Raw genomic sequence first — 15,502 nt, forward strand, 5'->3', positions numbered from 1 at the left:
TTACCCACTCTGCAATCAATTCCTACAGGATACATCACCTTTAGGTTACTTCACTCAGACCCAAAGAGTGTCTGACTTCACTCTCCTGGACCAAGCTGTCCAACGACACCAAGTCCTCATGCGACACCTCAGGGTGCAAGACCTCATCCTTTCCAATAGATGTCTGGCACTGTCCACCTGCTACACCTAGAAACCCACTCAGGGCTTTGGATCTCCTAGTCATGTCAAAGAGCGTGAAGCAAACACATCACTGACAAACAACACAAAGTGTGCCACAGGCGTCTGGAGCTCTCAACAACTACTTAATGAGCAACTTCAAACTACCATGTAGCTGTCTAACGTGCCCGTGCAAGATAAGGGCATTTCCCTTCATCTACACTGGCATCAGTCTTCCACAAGCAAACAGATGTACAGTGAAAAGTCGAGCACTCTACTCTCACTGGTAAAGATTCCCTGATGCCTTACTGGAAACTGACAATTCAAAAAACTCTTCAATGTTCTATAGCCTCTCCATTCCAAAGTTCATGAAATTGTCACTGTGCTACCAGCCTACCAAGCTAAGAGGATGCTCAGAAAGTAATTAACAGCCTTGCTGTTTAAAACTAATCAGGGACTACAAAAAGAAAATTGCGTTTCACCAGGGAAAAATATCAATAACTAAACATAGGGGGAGAACTCTAAAATATAGCACATATTAAAAGAGGCTTATGTAATGAGAAAATCTTGACAGCAAATGAGACTTAAATTTTATGTGTCAGTGTTTACATTGTATGTGTATATGTGTGTACATATATACAATCATAAGCACACATACAGATAAATGTGTTACCAGCACCCACTTCTACATTCTGGGTACATGGCAAGACCACAGTTCCCAGCCTCCTCCCTTCTTCCCTTGAACTGAGGCATTCCAAGTTTTGGCCAGGTTACAAGTTCCAGCCAACTGAACACAAACATAAATGATTATTCCTTCTATTAGTTTTCTGTTGCTGGATAACAAATTACCACAAACGTAACAGTTGAAAACAAAAGCTATTTGTTAGGTCAGACTTCTACAGGTTGGGCCAGCTTGCCTGGGTTCCCTGCTTAGAGTCTCATGAGCCCGCAGGGTGTCTGTCAGCTAGACTGGGCTCCTCTCTGCAGACTCTGGGAAGAAGTCTCCTTCCCTTCACATCGTTGGCAGAATTCAGTTCTTCAAGGCTGTGGACCTTAGAAGGTCCCTGTTTCCTTACCGGCTGCCATCCAAGAGCTTCTCTCTGCTCCTAGAGAGGAAATACACTCCTTCTCACATGGCCCCTTCATCTTTAAATAGCAACAGCACATCCAGTCCTTTCTGACCTCCTCTTCTGCTACCAGCCCAACCCCCACCCCCCCAAAAATGCTCTTCTTTTAAAGGGCTCATGGGATTAGATTAATCCCAACTGTATAATCTCCCTTTTGCCATATAAAGGAATAATCTCAGGAGACATCTTTCCATAGTGACAGGCTGACCTACACTCAAAGGGACGGGGCCTGTACAATAGGGAGGGTCACTGAAGGTCTTAACATTCAGCCAACCACACTCCTCTTCCAGGTTTGGCCCATGAATATCTCCATGCTTGTTCCAACAGACACTTTCCCTTTGGCAACCTTGAAAATTATGTGTTAAAGATGGCAGAACTTATTTTGGATTCCTGAAGCATATAACAGGAAATAAGAATAAAAAGAGCTTTGAGTAGCAAAGATCCATTAAGACATGTTGGCTAAACCAAAGCATCAGAACATCTTTCAAAGTGCAGATAACAAAAACCAAATGTACTGGTTGAAAATGAGATCTAAGACAGACTGAATGGATCCAATGGAGAACAGAAAGATTCTATGTGGTAACTGGCGATCAAATGACAAGAAGAAAACTGGAGAAGCCTTCAGACTTTTTGAAGAAATGTCACCAGTCAAATCAGCCATGAGCAATTCGTAGTTTAAAGCTTGGGACTGTAAAGTGACAACCAAATTTAAATAAACAGGAAGCCAACTAAAGAATCTATGCAGCATCCAGAGGCCACACTCCTTGTCACTCTCTTTAAATTTAGCCAGATTAGAGAGAGAACAAGAGAGTTCTTCCCAGATTGCAGAAACAGGGTAAAGCCAAGGAACTTCCTCTTCAGTAGGGGCTGGAGATTGCACAAGGCTTACTCAGCAGGTGGCACCACTGTTATGAAGCACAAAGGCCATGATTTCCATTCTTCCCTTTTCCAAGTGGGAGTGTTCACTGTGGATGATGTTTCTTGTACACTAAAAAGCAAGGCAAACCATATCTGCCTACCTTGATACTAAGATATTGCTTAAACTGCTCCAATGAGGATCTGTTCATAAATTCAATTTGAATTCTGAGAAACATACTTCTGTTTCTATCAGATACCATAATTTGGAAGAGGCTAGACAATCAGCTCAGTTGAGCTGCTCAGTTGTGTCCGAATCTTTGCGACCCCATGAACCACACCACATCAGGCCTCCCTGTCTATCACCAACTCCTGCAGTCCCCCCAAACTCGTGTCCATTGAATCGGTGATACCATCCAACCATCTCATCCTCTGTCATCCCCTTCGCCTCCTGTCCCCAATCCCTCCCAGCATCACGGTCTTTTCCAATGAGTCAGCTCTTCACATCAGGTGGCCCAAAGATTGGAGTTTCAGCTTCAACATCAGTCCTTGCAATGAACACCCAGGACTGATCTCCTTTAGGATGGATGGGTTGGATCTCCTTGCAGTCCAAGGGACTCTCAAGAGTCTTCTCCAACACCACAGTTCAAAAGCATCAATTCTTTGGTGCTCAGCTTTCTTTATAGTCCAACTCTCACATCCATGCATGACTACTGGAAAAACCATAGCCTTGACTAGACAGACCTTTGTTGCCAAAGTAATGTCTCTGCTTTTTAATGTGCTGTCTAGGTTGGTCATAACTTTCCTTCCAAGAAGTAAGCGTCTTTTACTTTCATGGCTGCAATCACCATCTGCAGTGATCTTGGAGGCCAAAGAAATAAAGTCTGACATTGTTTCCACTGTTTTCCCATCTAATTGCCATGAAGTGATGGGACTGGATGCCATGATCTTCGTTTTCTGAACGTTGAGCTTTAAGCCAACTTTTTCACTTTCCTCTTTTACTTTCATCAAGAGGCTTTTTAGTTCCTCTTCACCTTCTGCCATAAGGGTAGTGTCATCTGCATATCTGAGGGTATTGATATTACTCCCGGCAATCTTGATTCCAGCTTGTGCTTCCTCCAGCCCAGTGTTTCTCATGAGGTACTCTGCAGAGAAGTTAAATAAGCAGGGTGACAATATACAGCCTTGGTGTACTCCTTTTCCTATTTGGAACCAGTCTGTTGTTCCATGTCCAGTTCTAACTGTTGCTTCCTGACCTGCATACAGGTTTCTCAAGAGGCAGGACAGGTGGTCTGGTATTTCCATCTCCTTCAGAATTTTCCACAGTTGATTGTGATCCATACAGTCAAAGGCTTTGGCATAGTCAATAAGGCAGAAACAGATGTATTTCTGGAACTCTCTTGCTTTTTCCATGATCCAGCAGGTGTTGGCAATTTGATCTCTGGTTCCTCTGCCTTTTCTAAAACCAGCTTGAACATCTGGAATTTCACAGTTCATGTATTGCTGAAGCCTGGCTTGGAGAATTTTGAGCATTACTTTGCTAGCGTGTGAGATGAGTGCAATTATGCGGTAGTTTGAGTATTCTTTGGCGTTGCCTTTCTTTGGGAGTGGAATGAAAAGTGACTTTTTCCAGTACTGTGGCCACTGCTGAGTTTTCCAAATTTGCTGGCATATTGAGTGCAACACTTTCACAGCATCATCTTTTAGGATTTGAAATAGTTCAACTGGAATTCCATCACCTCCACTAGCTTTGTTTGTAGTGACGCTTTCTAAGGCCCCCTTGACTTCACATTCCAGGATTTCTGGCTCTAGGTGACTGTGAGTGATCACACCATCGTGATTATCTGGGTTGTGAAGATCTTTTTTGTAGTTTTTCTGTGTATTCTTGCCACCTCTTCTTAATATTTTCTGCTTCTGTTAGTTCCATACCATTTCTGTTTTTTATTGAGCCCATCTTTCTGAGCAAATCTCCTACGAGCTAAATGGTTCTAAAGAATGGGGGATAGCTTCTCCACAGTCATCATACTGTATATAATTGGAGGAGTTTAGAGCAAAGCAAAAGATCATTTCTGAATACAGAAGCTGTACTAGATGTAACATCTTCATAAATAGTAAAGTTATTTCCCAAAGCATCAGACTCAGCTGAGGTTTCCATATCATTTGAAAATATTTTGTTGATAGTCTGCAGGCACACTTGGCAGGGTCTCACAACAAGGTATTTTAAAAGTTACGGCTATACATATTTCTCTTCTTAGTCTTTATTATCCATCATAGACCATATAAATCACTCTTAAACTTTGGGCTCCAAACTGATTAGGGAAGTAAAGAAAATCTAACCCACTCCAGTACTCTTGCATGGAAAGTCCCATGGGTGGAGGAGCCTGATAGGCTGCAGTCCATGGGGTCGCTAGGAGTCGGACACGACTGAGCAACTTCACTTTCATGCACTGGAGAAGGACATGGCAACCCACTCCAGTGTTCTTGGCTGGAGAATCCCAGGGACAGAGGAGCCTGGTGGGCTGCCACCTATGGGGTCGCACAGAGTCAGACACGACTGAAGCGACTTAGCAGCAGCAGCAGTAGAAAACCACAAAAAAAAAAAAAAAAAAGAAAAGAAAAGAGAGAGAGAGAGAGAGAGATGTTGCACTGTAAAATTTTTAAAACTTCATATTTTGTTTCCTGCTCCCTCAATATCCCCACACGCTCAAGCTGTGAGCACCCCCACCCAGGTGACTAAGTGCACCCATGTGATAAGATGGGCCCAACCCCAAGGTCCTTTCTCTGCCTGTGACCTAGTGACATTCTCATGCATCAAGGAGAGTCCCTCATGCCTTTTCTTGTGTACTCCATCCTGACCTTCCATAAAGGTGCTTGTCCATTTTGTCCATGGGTCTCCTCTCTTGGCTCCCCACCTGCTGGGCTGAATCCACTTTCCTGGTCCCCCACCCATGTGGCCCCGTCTCAGTGTGCAGTGATTCTCTCTCTCCAGGACCTGTGAGTATAGTAAACTTTGTTTACCTAAACTTCCTTGTTCTCTACTTAAGTCCACACTCAACTGATCACATAAAATATATATATATAGAGAGAGAGCAAGGGCACAAAGGATTAAAAGAACAGAAAAGAGGAAAAGGAAAGCCACAGACATCCTTTGATTTCCTTACCCCTACTCTCTTGCCTATCTGGCCATCTGAAGGACTGCTCATCCCAGGAAAACCCCACCACTCTGAACCCTGGAGCTGCTCTTGAACTCACCTCACAGTTCTCATTATTCACTTATCAACAGTCTTCCCTTCTGCTCACTTCCTCAAACTGCCCACTCTAAAGAAAGCCCAGGGCTCCAGACACCTTCACGCAGCACAAGGGCTCTGCAGAATGGAAGCTTCTCTGCCAGCGGAAGCAGCCCAATATAAAGTTCTCCCTCCAAAATCACACTTCTTCCCAAAACAGTCACCATCTTACCCAACCAAGTCTTACCGTTTTCAAGGGTATTTATAATTAACTTGGAAGGTACTTTAAATTTTCCAAGGAGACTGAAACCAATATTCATATAAACTCAATTTAAAACATTAAGGAATCACTGTGGGGGTGGGAGGAGTCCTTGCATAAATATAACCATGTCAACAACAAACACTTTAATCACAGAGAATTTCAGGAGCTTCCCTGGTGGCCCAGCGGTAAAGAATCCACCTGCCAATGCAGGAGACACAGGTTCCATCCCTGGTCCAGAAAGATACTACAGGCTGCAAGTGGAGCAACTAAGTCTACACACTACAACTCTTGAGCCTGTACTCTCGGGCCTGGGAACCACAACTCCTGAACCCACATGCCACATGAAGTCCAGCACCATAGAGCCCGTGCTCCACAAGAGAAACCATGGCAACAAGAAGCCTGCACACCGCAACCAGAGTAGCCTCCAATCCCCGAAGCTAGGGAAAGCCCTCACACAGCAACAAAGACCCAGCACAGCCACAAATACAATTATTTTTAAAAAAGAAGAAGAATCTCAGTCTCAAGCAAAATTCTCAGTCAACACACTCAGTTCAAACACTCAACAGGCCCATTTGCCAAGTGTATCAACAGTCACGCACAGTTGTGAGGGTCAGATCATAAAGAAGGCTGAGTGCCAAAGAACTGATGTTTTCAAATCATGGTGCTGGAGAAGACTCTTGAGAGTCCCTTGGACAGAAAGAAGAGCAAAGCAGTCAATCCTAAAGGAAATCAACCCTGAATATTCACTGGAAGGAGTGATGCTGAAGCTCCAATACTTTAGCCCCTTGATGGGAAGAGCCAACTCATTGGAAAAGACCCTTAGGAAGGATTGTAGGCAAAGGGAGAAGGGGGTGGCAGAGGGTGAGATGATTAGACATTAATAGCACCACCAACTCAATGGACATGAACTTTTGAGCAAACTCCGGGAGATAGTAGAGGACAGAGGAGCCTAGCATGCTACAGTCCATGGAGTTGAAGAGTTAGACACAACTTAGTGATTGAACATCAATAACTACAAAAAACAATCAGGAAATTAGAGCTTACTAACAACTTTTTAAAAAACATGGCTCAAGTTATTCTAATTATAAAAGCATGGCACTCTCACAAACATCCCATTCAATTCTGACATCTCTAGAAATTTTTTTTTAAATGTATGCTTGCCCTAAAATTCACTCAGAGAAAGCTGCCTTTTGATCAGACATTCTAAAGCCCACTAAAAAATAAATAAATAAATAAACGGAGGAAGGTATTATAAGAACCATTTCATTCTCTCCTGATGACATGATCAATTTCTTACAATGTATTTTTTATTCTAGGAGGAAGAAAGTTAGGGACTAGGAATTCCTTTAAAAAGCTGGTGGTAGGCTAAGGACACTCTCCTGCAGAAAAATGCACACATAAAATGTGGCATAATTTCAGGAAATAAACAGGCCCTCTGCAGTCTATTATAGACACCAGGCTAAGAAACTGAAAGGATTCAGGAATAGAGATGAGCCATACTTGAAATTTCGAAAGCAGCAGAGATTTTACAGCTTACAGCAGGCAATTAAGGAACTGAGAGCCTCACTCAGATAAAATCATAGCTAATTAATTAAATACCTTAACCAGGTTTAAAGTATTTTTAGTTTTAAGGAGCAGCAGAGGATGAGATGGTTAGACAGCATCATCAATTTAATGGACATGAATTTGAGCAAACTTGGAGACAGTGAAGGACAAGGGAGCTTGGAGTGCTGCACTCCATGGGGTTGCAAAATCTCAGGCACAACTCAGCGACTGAACAACAACCAGTTTTAAATCTTGCTGAATCAACAAATGCATAAACAGATTCATGTAACATTCTCCAGAGAAAAACATCTACATAAAACACAGCATTTTAAATGCGATGAAACCCTGAAGAAATTAGTTAAAACAGAAAGGTACAAAAGACCAATGTAATTAAATGTTTCCACTTGAAAAATCTGAATGTGACAATAATTACTACCAGCCTATATCATATGTAATTAACACAGGCTCATCAAATACATTTTATCCTTTTGAAATATGCTAGGTATGTATACTAACCAAACTCACTGAAAAGAAGCCAATGTTACTGGCTCAACTGTGTTCAACTTGTTGCAACCCCATGAACTGTAGCCCACCAGTTGCCTCTGTCCATGGAATTCTTCAGGCAAGAATACTGGAGTGGATCATCATTTCCTTCTCCAGGGAATCTTCCTGACACAGGGATCAAATCCAGGTCTCCCACACTGTGGGCAGATTCTTTACCATGTGAGCCACCAGTGAAGCCCAAAAAGAAGAAAGCATATCTCATGTGGGGCTTCCCTGGGGGCTCCGTCAGTAAAGAATCCACTTGCAATGCAGGAGACCTGGGTTCAACTCCTGGGTCTGGAACATCCCCCCAGAGAAGGAAAGGGCAACCCACTCCAGTATTTTTGCTTGGGAAATCCCATGGACAGAGGAGCCTGGCAGGCTACTTACAGTCCATGGGGTCACAAGAGTAGGACACGACTTAGTGACTAAACCACCACCAACTACCATATCTCTTTTTACGCAATAAAAAGTTATTATTTACAGAGTGAGCTGTCCTTTTACATTGAACCAAATACAATATTTAGAAGAAAACTGTAAATACTTTAGGAAAATAAGGACTTGTTATGGAATATTTATGCTCACCCCCAAAATTCACATGTTAAAGTCTTATCCCCCAGTATCTCTGAGTGTGACCTTATTTAGAAATAAGGTCATGCAAGTGTAATTACCTAAAATGAGGTCATACCCATCAAGTAGGTTGGACTTCCAACCCACCCTATTATCCTGGTGTCCACAAAAGAGAGAAATTTGGAAACAAACAGGGAGACCACGATGTGAACAGGAAGGCACAGATCAGGGTGATGTGTCTACAAATCAAGAAAGGCCAAAGACTCCAGCAAACCACCAGAAACTAAGAAAAAGGCCTGGGACAGATTCTCGCCTAGTGCTTTCAGAGGAAGCAAAGCCCTACTGACACCTGACACCCTATCTTCAGAAGTGTGAGACAATACATTTATGTTGTTTAAGGCACTCAGTTTGTGATACTTTGTTGCAAATGACACCTTGTCTTCAAAAGGGTGAGACAATAAATTTATGTTGTTAAAGGCACTCAAATACTGATAACTTCCTTTTTGATACAAAGTGACACTTAGTCGCAACCTACCAAACTAATACAGAGACTAGAAATTTCACTCTGAAAAACGTTCACTGTACAGCAAGATATGTCCCTACCAAATGCTTGATAATGTTTTTTTTTTTTTAAGCACAGATTTTGTAAGAACAGCATGTTAATTGGAACTGGAGAGCTATTTTTACCTAATCTGCTGCTGGTTCAAACCAACAAATGGTGGGGGGGGGGGGGGGGCAAGGGGGGGAGGGGATGGCATTACTGCTGCTAAAATGAAATTTCAACATGCATAAAACTCACAAAAGTAGAATAATGCATGCTATTTGCCCTATTTGATAGTTTTAGTAAGGTGTATCTTATTTATTCTAATTGCATGATAAATTATATCTTTATGAGCAATTAAGTAATAAAGTATATTCAAGTTAAAAAGATGATCAATTTTTGCTATTCTAACATGTTCTCAAGCTTAAAGGATTTTCCCCCTTAATAAAATTTATTTGGCAAAAGCATTTTTTAACCTCTAAAGAACAGAGATGAAAATAATTGTCAGCAACAAGGCAGAAATAATCATTTCCAAACCAAGAAAACAGTGATGACACATCTAATCAGATTTCCAATCAGTGGGTAAACACTGAAAATTATACTGCTTTATTAACGCAAATATCACCCCTCACACACATAAGCAAAACGCTCGATTTCACAGAGACAAGACAGCTGTTCCTGAAGTGGAGCCTTTCACTTGTAAACACAGTGTATCTAATCTAGCATATCCATTCTCAAAAAGAAGTAATTCTAGGTCTAAAGTTTCCTCTGTAGAGAAGATCAGGTACATGGAATGTATGGTGGGGGAGAGGAGGTTTGGGGAGGCCTGGCTTTAAAAGGAGGACATGGCTATTTCCCTTAGTATCTTTGTCACATGTAAACATTAGCACTGGCTTTAAAAGCCCTTGAAAATGCCCATACATGCACAGGAAGAAAAACACTTGCCTTGGGCTTTCTAAGACTGTGCTATATTAGGCTATAGACAAGGGATTGTATGTCCCTTCACCTTTAAAATGGAAGGCTTTCCAGTAAGAAAAAGAAGCAAGAAAGAAAACGACACAGTGATTCTGTGTCTGGATTCTGTGTGATAGACACTAATCTCATCTTATTACAAACAGACCTCCTCCAAAGTTCTAAGAAGTTCCTTCATATCACAATTCAAGTTTTTATTCCGAACTTCAGAGTTGCACATAACTTAGCTAAAATGGAGTGGCTTGATTATTTTGTTGTTGTTGTTAAGGCAGCAAAGCTAGAAATCCTAGATGCTAGGATTTCCTCATGTCTCATTATTAATATAGATCAGTATTTTATACTAATAAAACTATTTTTAATAATAATTTATTGAACACTTTCTATGTGTGTTCTACAAACTCATTTGTCCTTATATCAATTCTAAGAAATGGTTCCTATTCTAGCAAAGACAGATTCAAAAGTTAAATAACTTGCTGAAGGTCACAGACAGCAGAGATGGGTCAGTCTTCAGCCTTTCCCACTCCAAAGTCAAGGTTCTTAATTGCCTTTTAGGGCACAAAGGTTTATAAAGGAAGCCTTCAGCATCAAAGTGGAAAAAAGGTGTGGTGCTGGTCAGTTTGGTGCTGGGGGTAAGGGGGATCAGGGTGCTTTGTAGAAATGACAAGTACCGGAAATAAAAATGGTTAGTTACATCAAGGAAGTCCTGCCTGATAATTTACGGATAGCATATATGCTGCTTTTGTAACCCTGAAAGAATGTGAAGTATATAGTTATTAGAAGCCTTCCAAATTACAGCAATAATGCACTTATATTTGCAAATATTTCTGGCACAGAGGTCTCAGAAAGATCCAAGGTGATAAAGCAAAAATACATTAATGGTATTTTTTACCAAAATAGTCTTAGTTTTTTCCATTTCTCAAGTTGACAAATATAACGGATTCTATAAAGGCAAGTCTGTGATGATGGAGACGGCACATGGGCACACAGGGGATGAAGTTCACACTGTGTCTGTCACTGTAACTTAACCAAAATTCTGTAAACATAACCGTCACCTTCTCTAGAGGTGGTTTACAATAGAACTGTTATTGTAGCAGCCTTAGAAAACCTCACTAGATCTGAGGTTCTAAAAAATAATGAGAAAGCTCGGTATTAATTATGGGCAAATCTATGAAAAAATATTTAAGGCTAAATTAGGAGAAATAGTTAAAGAAAGCAACAAAGTTCTTAGCTTAAGATCTCTTAAACTAGAACTGTTTCAGAGGGTTAAAAAAAAACAGTAATCGTAGTCATTATATAAGAAATAGGTCATATTATAAGTATATTCTTATTTTTCCTGTGTATGACTTTTCAACTCAGCCCAGCGAGACTTAAATGATTAGAATCTAAAATAAGTTTTATTATAATCACAGCTTATTAACCCCATAAAGATGAGCACATCCAAACCATAAAAGGCTCGCTAAAAATAATACGCTGAAATACATGACGATTTGGTAATGTGAAAGCTGCAAAACCCATGGGAAACTAAAGGCAAACAGAACGCTGTCGGCCGAGGCTTGGCCTCAAGGGAGTTTCACGACTGAGTTCTCCAAGGAAAAGTTAATGCATGAGCTTCCCAGAAGGAAGCCCCAACCTCCCATTCCTTGGGAGCCCGCGGACTCTGTGGAAGGAGGGATTCCGAGACCACAGGCGAGGGGGGCAGACCGCGGGCATCTCCGCAGCCACCCCGAGGGAGGGCCACCTCTCGTGCCAGCACATCCCGGGACAGCCGGGCGCTCCGACACCGCAAGGTCACCAGGGAAGAGGCGACTTTACATAATCTCCCGCCGCGCCGCCCGGGCCCCCGGCCTGCGGCGCCCGCGCTGGGCCATGCCGGGCGTCTCTGAGCGAGGAGGCTGGACGCCCGGGACCGGAGGAAGCCCGCAGCGCCGCCCGCAGCCGGGGGTGGAGGACGGAGCCCCGGGACGCCCGGGTCGCTGCCGCGGAGGGCGGGGCGGGCGAGGCGGGGCGAGGCCGGGGGGGGGGCTCGGCGCGGGCCGGGGTCCCCAGGCTCCCGGCCGGCTGCCTGCGCCCAGCGCGCCCCCCGCGGCTCCTCCCGGGACCGCCGCGCGGCGCACCTGTCTAGTGCCTTACTTGGGTGGCTTTGTGGAACTGCTTCTTGAGCCCGGCCACCGACATGGTGCTGGAGGACGCGCGGGCGGCTGCGGTGCAGGGATCCGGCGGCGGCGGAGCAGGGCGGGAGGACCGAGCCGGGCGGCGCGCTGTCCGGGCCGCCGCTCTTCGTGCCGCCGCCGGGGCTGTGGGCGCGGGGGCGCGGAGCTGCGCGGGACGCGGGCTCGTGCGGAGAGACACCCTGACGTCAGGGGCGGGTGATGCAGCCTCTTAAAGGGGACGCGGGAAGCCCCGCCCCGGGCGCGGGGTGGGTGCGGCAGGTGCTGCGGCACGCGCTACCTGGGCACCGGTGGCCGCCACGGCACCTGGCTCTGCCGCACCGGCCGGCAGCGTGTTCAGAGGGCCAAGGGCATTCTTCAGCCCCGGGAGTGTCCTCGTGCCCCGCGGACTGCGCAGCGGTGGCTGCAGGTTGGCAACCCAGGCACACGCAAGACTCGGGTGATTTGCTTGGCTTCCAGGTAGCCGCAGAGGCGCTGCCTAAGCCAACTCTCCTGCCCTTTGAGCTTGCCCTCTTTGCCGCCTGGAAAGGAGGGGTATTCTCTCTGCGGTAATGAATAAGTCATTGCTCCTTGCTTGCTTGTTCGCAGAAAACATTTCACTGTCCTGGTTTCACTATCCCTTAAGCCTCCTTAACGTTGGGGAAAGCCACCAATGCTGGTTTTTTTGTTTTTCGTGTTGTTGGGTTTTTTTTTCCCCTAGATCTGTCACAATTTGATGACTTAAAAAGAAGATGAAAAAAATGTTAAACCTTAAAGCTGGTCAGGTAAATAGAATTGAAGTAGGATATTACTAATAGTAATAACACTTAATCCTCTGTTTACAGTTATAAAAACATGACTATGACATTCCTTTATGACAGTAGATTTAGGATTTAATCTAAAATAAGCATTGGGGCTTCCCACTTGTCCAGTGGCTGAGAATCTGTCTCCCAATGCAGGGGACACAGGTTCAGGGAACTAAGATCCCACATGTCATCAGGCAACTAAGCCCGAGCGCTACAACTACTGAGTCCCCCAGCAGCAATGAAGACCTCTGGCAGCCAAATAAATAAATAAATATTTTAAATTAATTAAATAAGTATTACATAATGTAAAAAAGCATGAATCAAAGTTGTACAAATACTGCATATGTAACAAAGTATACATAATTGGGCTAAAGCAAAACCACTGTAACTTGATAAATACTGTTTCACTTATACGAGTTACCTAGAATAGTTTAATTCATAGAGTCAGAAAGTACATTGGAAGGTGTCAGGAGCCGGGAGTGGAAGGGTGGAGGGAATCGGGAGTTAGTGTTTAATGGGGACAGAGTTTCAGTTTAGGAAGATGACAATCTTGGGAGATGAATGATGGTGAGAGTTACACAACCATGTGAATGTACTTAGTGCCACCGAACTGTACAGTTAGATGTGGTTAAAATAGTATGTTATATGTGACTTTTACCAAATTAAAAATAAATTTAAAATTCTGCCGTAACTAGATGAATTGGTAGAGCAGCACTAGCTGGCTTCTGTATTCTGGTCGTTAACCACTTGATCTGCTTTTTCTAGGACTAAGAAGCACATAGAGAAGAACTTGAATTGTGTCCCCATGTGGGGACCAAAAGCTATAAGGAGAAAAAGCCAGAATGGCAGAACCCAAGGTGAGAGACACCGCCAAGAATGAGTAAGAAGCAGCATGGCAGAATAGGAGTACTGAGGATGCCTGGCATCATCTCCTCAACCCCTGCCACCTGGGAGGAACCACAGACCCGCCCCGACCCTTCCAGCCAGGCTGCTTGGGCACAGGGCAAACAGATGATCCTATACATCAGCTGATCTACCAATCACAGCCCTTGATAATGTGAATTGAAACTCATATAGGCAGACTCAAGCAGTTAGTGGTGGGTCGCAGACCAACAAGAGCACATGGACTGCTGATCCCAGGCTGCCAAGTGAAGCAGGCAAAAGAAGCAGATCTCCAAAGTGAAAGTCATTCCTGATGTTTATGTACCTTTCAGATACAAGGTGGAATTGCATTTTCCAAACCCCTTGTGGTTAAGTGTGTGTGCTGTGACAAGTTTTAACTAGTGGGCTAGGGAGGAAAGTGACTGTCACCTCTTGGTAGAGAATTTAACTGTTGGAACAAGATGCGACAAAGCCCTTTCCCCTCCCTAAGGGTAGCTCAGGTGGTTGTGGTCTGTCAACCAGAATCCAGAGTGCGGACGAAGCAGGGCAAGGTCTCAAAAGACATTTAGCATGAGTGAGGAATAGACCTGAGTCATTTCGATTCATTGAGTCTAGGGTGGTTACTGTGACAAACCTAGCCTGCCCTCCCTAGTGCACAAAAGAGAAAATGCTCTCCCCCTTCTCAGAAGAGGAAGGGAGACTTTCTATTTCCTGCCATGTGTATTTTAGTTTTTGTCATTAGATGTCCATGAAGTGGCCTGTATGTTCTTACAAAAGCCTCACTTGGGGAGGTGTGTTCTCTACTTTGCAGCCTCACTGAAGCAGTGGGCAGACTCAGCCCCGAGGCCTGAGGGTCAGAAGGAAGGGTGACTCCAGGCACTGACCCTACCCTGACCTCTTACCCTGTGTTTTCCTTACCAGTTAGAGATAGTTCTCCAGTAGTCATGTATGGATGTGAGAGTTGGACCATAAAGAAAGCTGAGCACCGAAGAATTGATGCTTTTGAACTGTGGAGTTGGAGAAGACTCCTGAGAGTCTCTTGGACAGCAAGGAGATCCAACCAGTCCATCCTAAAGGAAATCAGTCTTGAATATTCATTGGAAGGACTGATGTTGAAGCTGAAACTCCAATACTTTGGCCACCTGATGCAAAGAGCTGACTGTTTTGAAAAGACCCTGATGCTGGGAAAGATTGAGAGCAGGAGGAGAAGGGGATGACAGAGGATGAGATGTTTGGATGGCATCACCGACTCAATGGACATGAGTTTGGGTACACTCCGGGAATTGGTGTTGGACAGGGAGGCCTGATGTGCTGTGTGGTTCGTGGGGTTGCAAAGAGCTGGACACAACTGAGCGACTGAACTGAACTAGAGATAGTTCACAGTTAGCTCTGGGGAGCCATAGGAAATTCTAAAGGAATGTCAGAGCAAGAGACAGTCCATGTTTCACAAGAACATCAGACAGGGAAAGATGAAAGTCCTGCTGATAGTCAGGTGGGGCTATTGATCCATCAGCACCCAGGACAAACCAGTAATGTGAGGTTAATCAGGTCCCAGCAGTGGTTTGCCCAGGGCACATTTACGCATGTCCGTAAGGTCCACCATGTTGATCTCTAGATTCTTTTCTTTTTTTAATTTAAATGTATTTATTTATATATTTTTAATACATTTATTTTTAATTGGAGGATAATTGCTTTACAATATTTTATTGGTTTCTGCCATACATCAACATGAATCAGCCATAGGTATACATACATCCCCTCCCTTATGAACCTCCCTCCCGCCTCTCACACCATCCCCACCCCTCTAGTGAGGGCTATGTGTCATACAGCAAATTTCCACTGGCTATCTAGTTTTACACGTGGTAATGT

The 15,502-nt window shown here is 44.0% G+C and overlaps 1 protein-coding gene across 1 annotated transcript in view; it reads right to left on the bottom strand.

Annotated features, from left to right (window-relative positions):
• SH3GL2 (SH3 domain containing GRB2 like 2, endophilin A1) overlaps positions 1-12,006 on the bottom strand; it is a 223,064-nt gene extending 211,058 nt beyond the window's left edge. The window contains exon 1 of the mRNA XM_052644954.1: positions 11,929-12,006. Coding sequence (XP_052500914.1) covers positions 11,929-11,973 — 45 coding nt within the window. The 5' untranslated portion in view covers positions 11,974-12,006. The remainder of the gene's footprint in view (positions 1-11,928) is intronic.
• Between the last annotated feature and the right edge of the window lie 3,496 nt (positions 12,007-15,502).

Source organism: Budorcas taxicolor, chromosome 8, assembly GCF_023091745.1.
Source record: "Budorcas taxicolor isolate Tak-1 chromosome 8, Takin1.1, whole genome shotgun sequence".
Lineage (NCBI taxonomy): Eukaryota > Metazoa > Chordata > Mammalia > Artiodactyla > Bovidae > Budorcas > Budorcas taxicolor.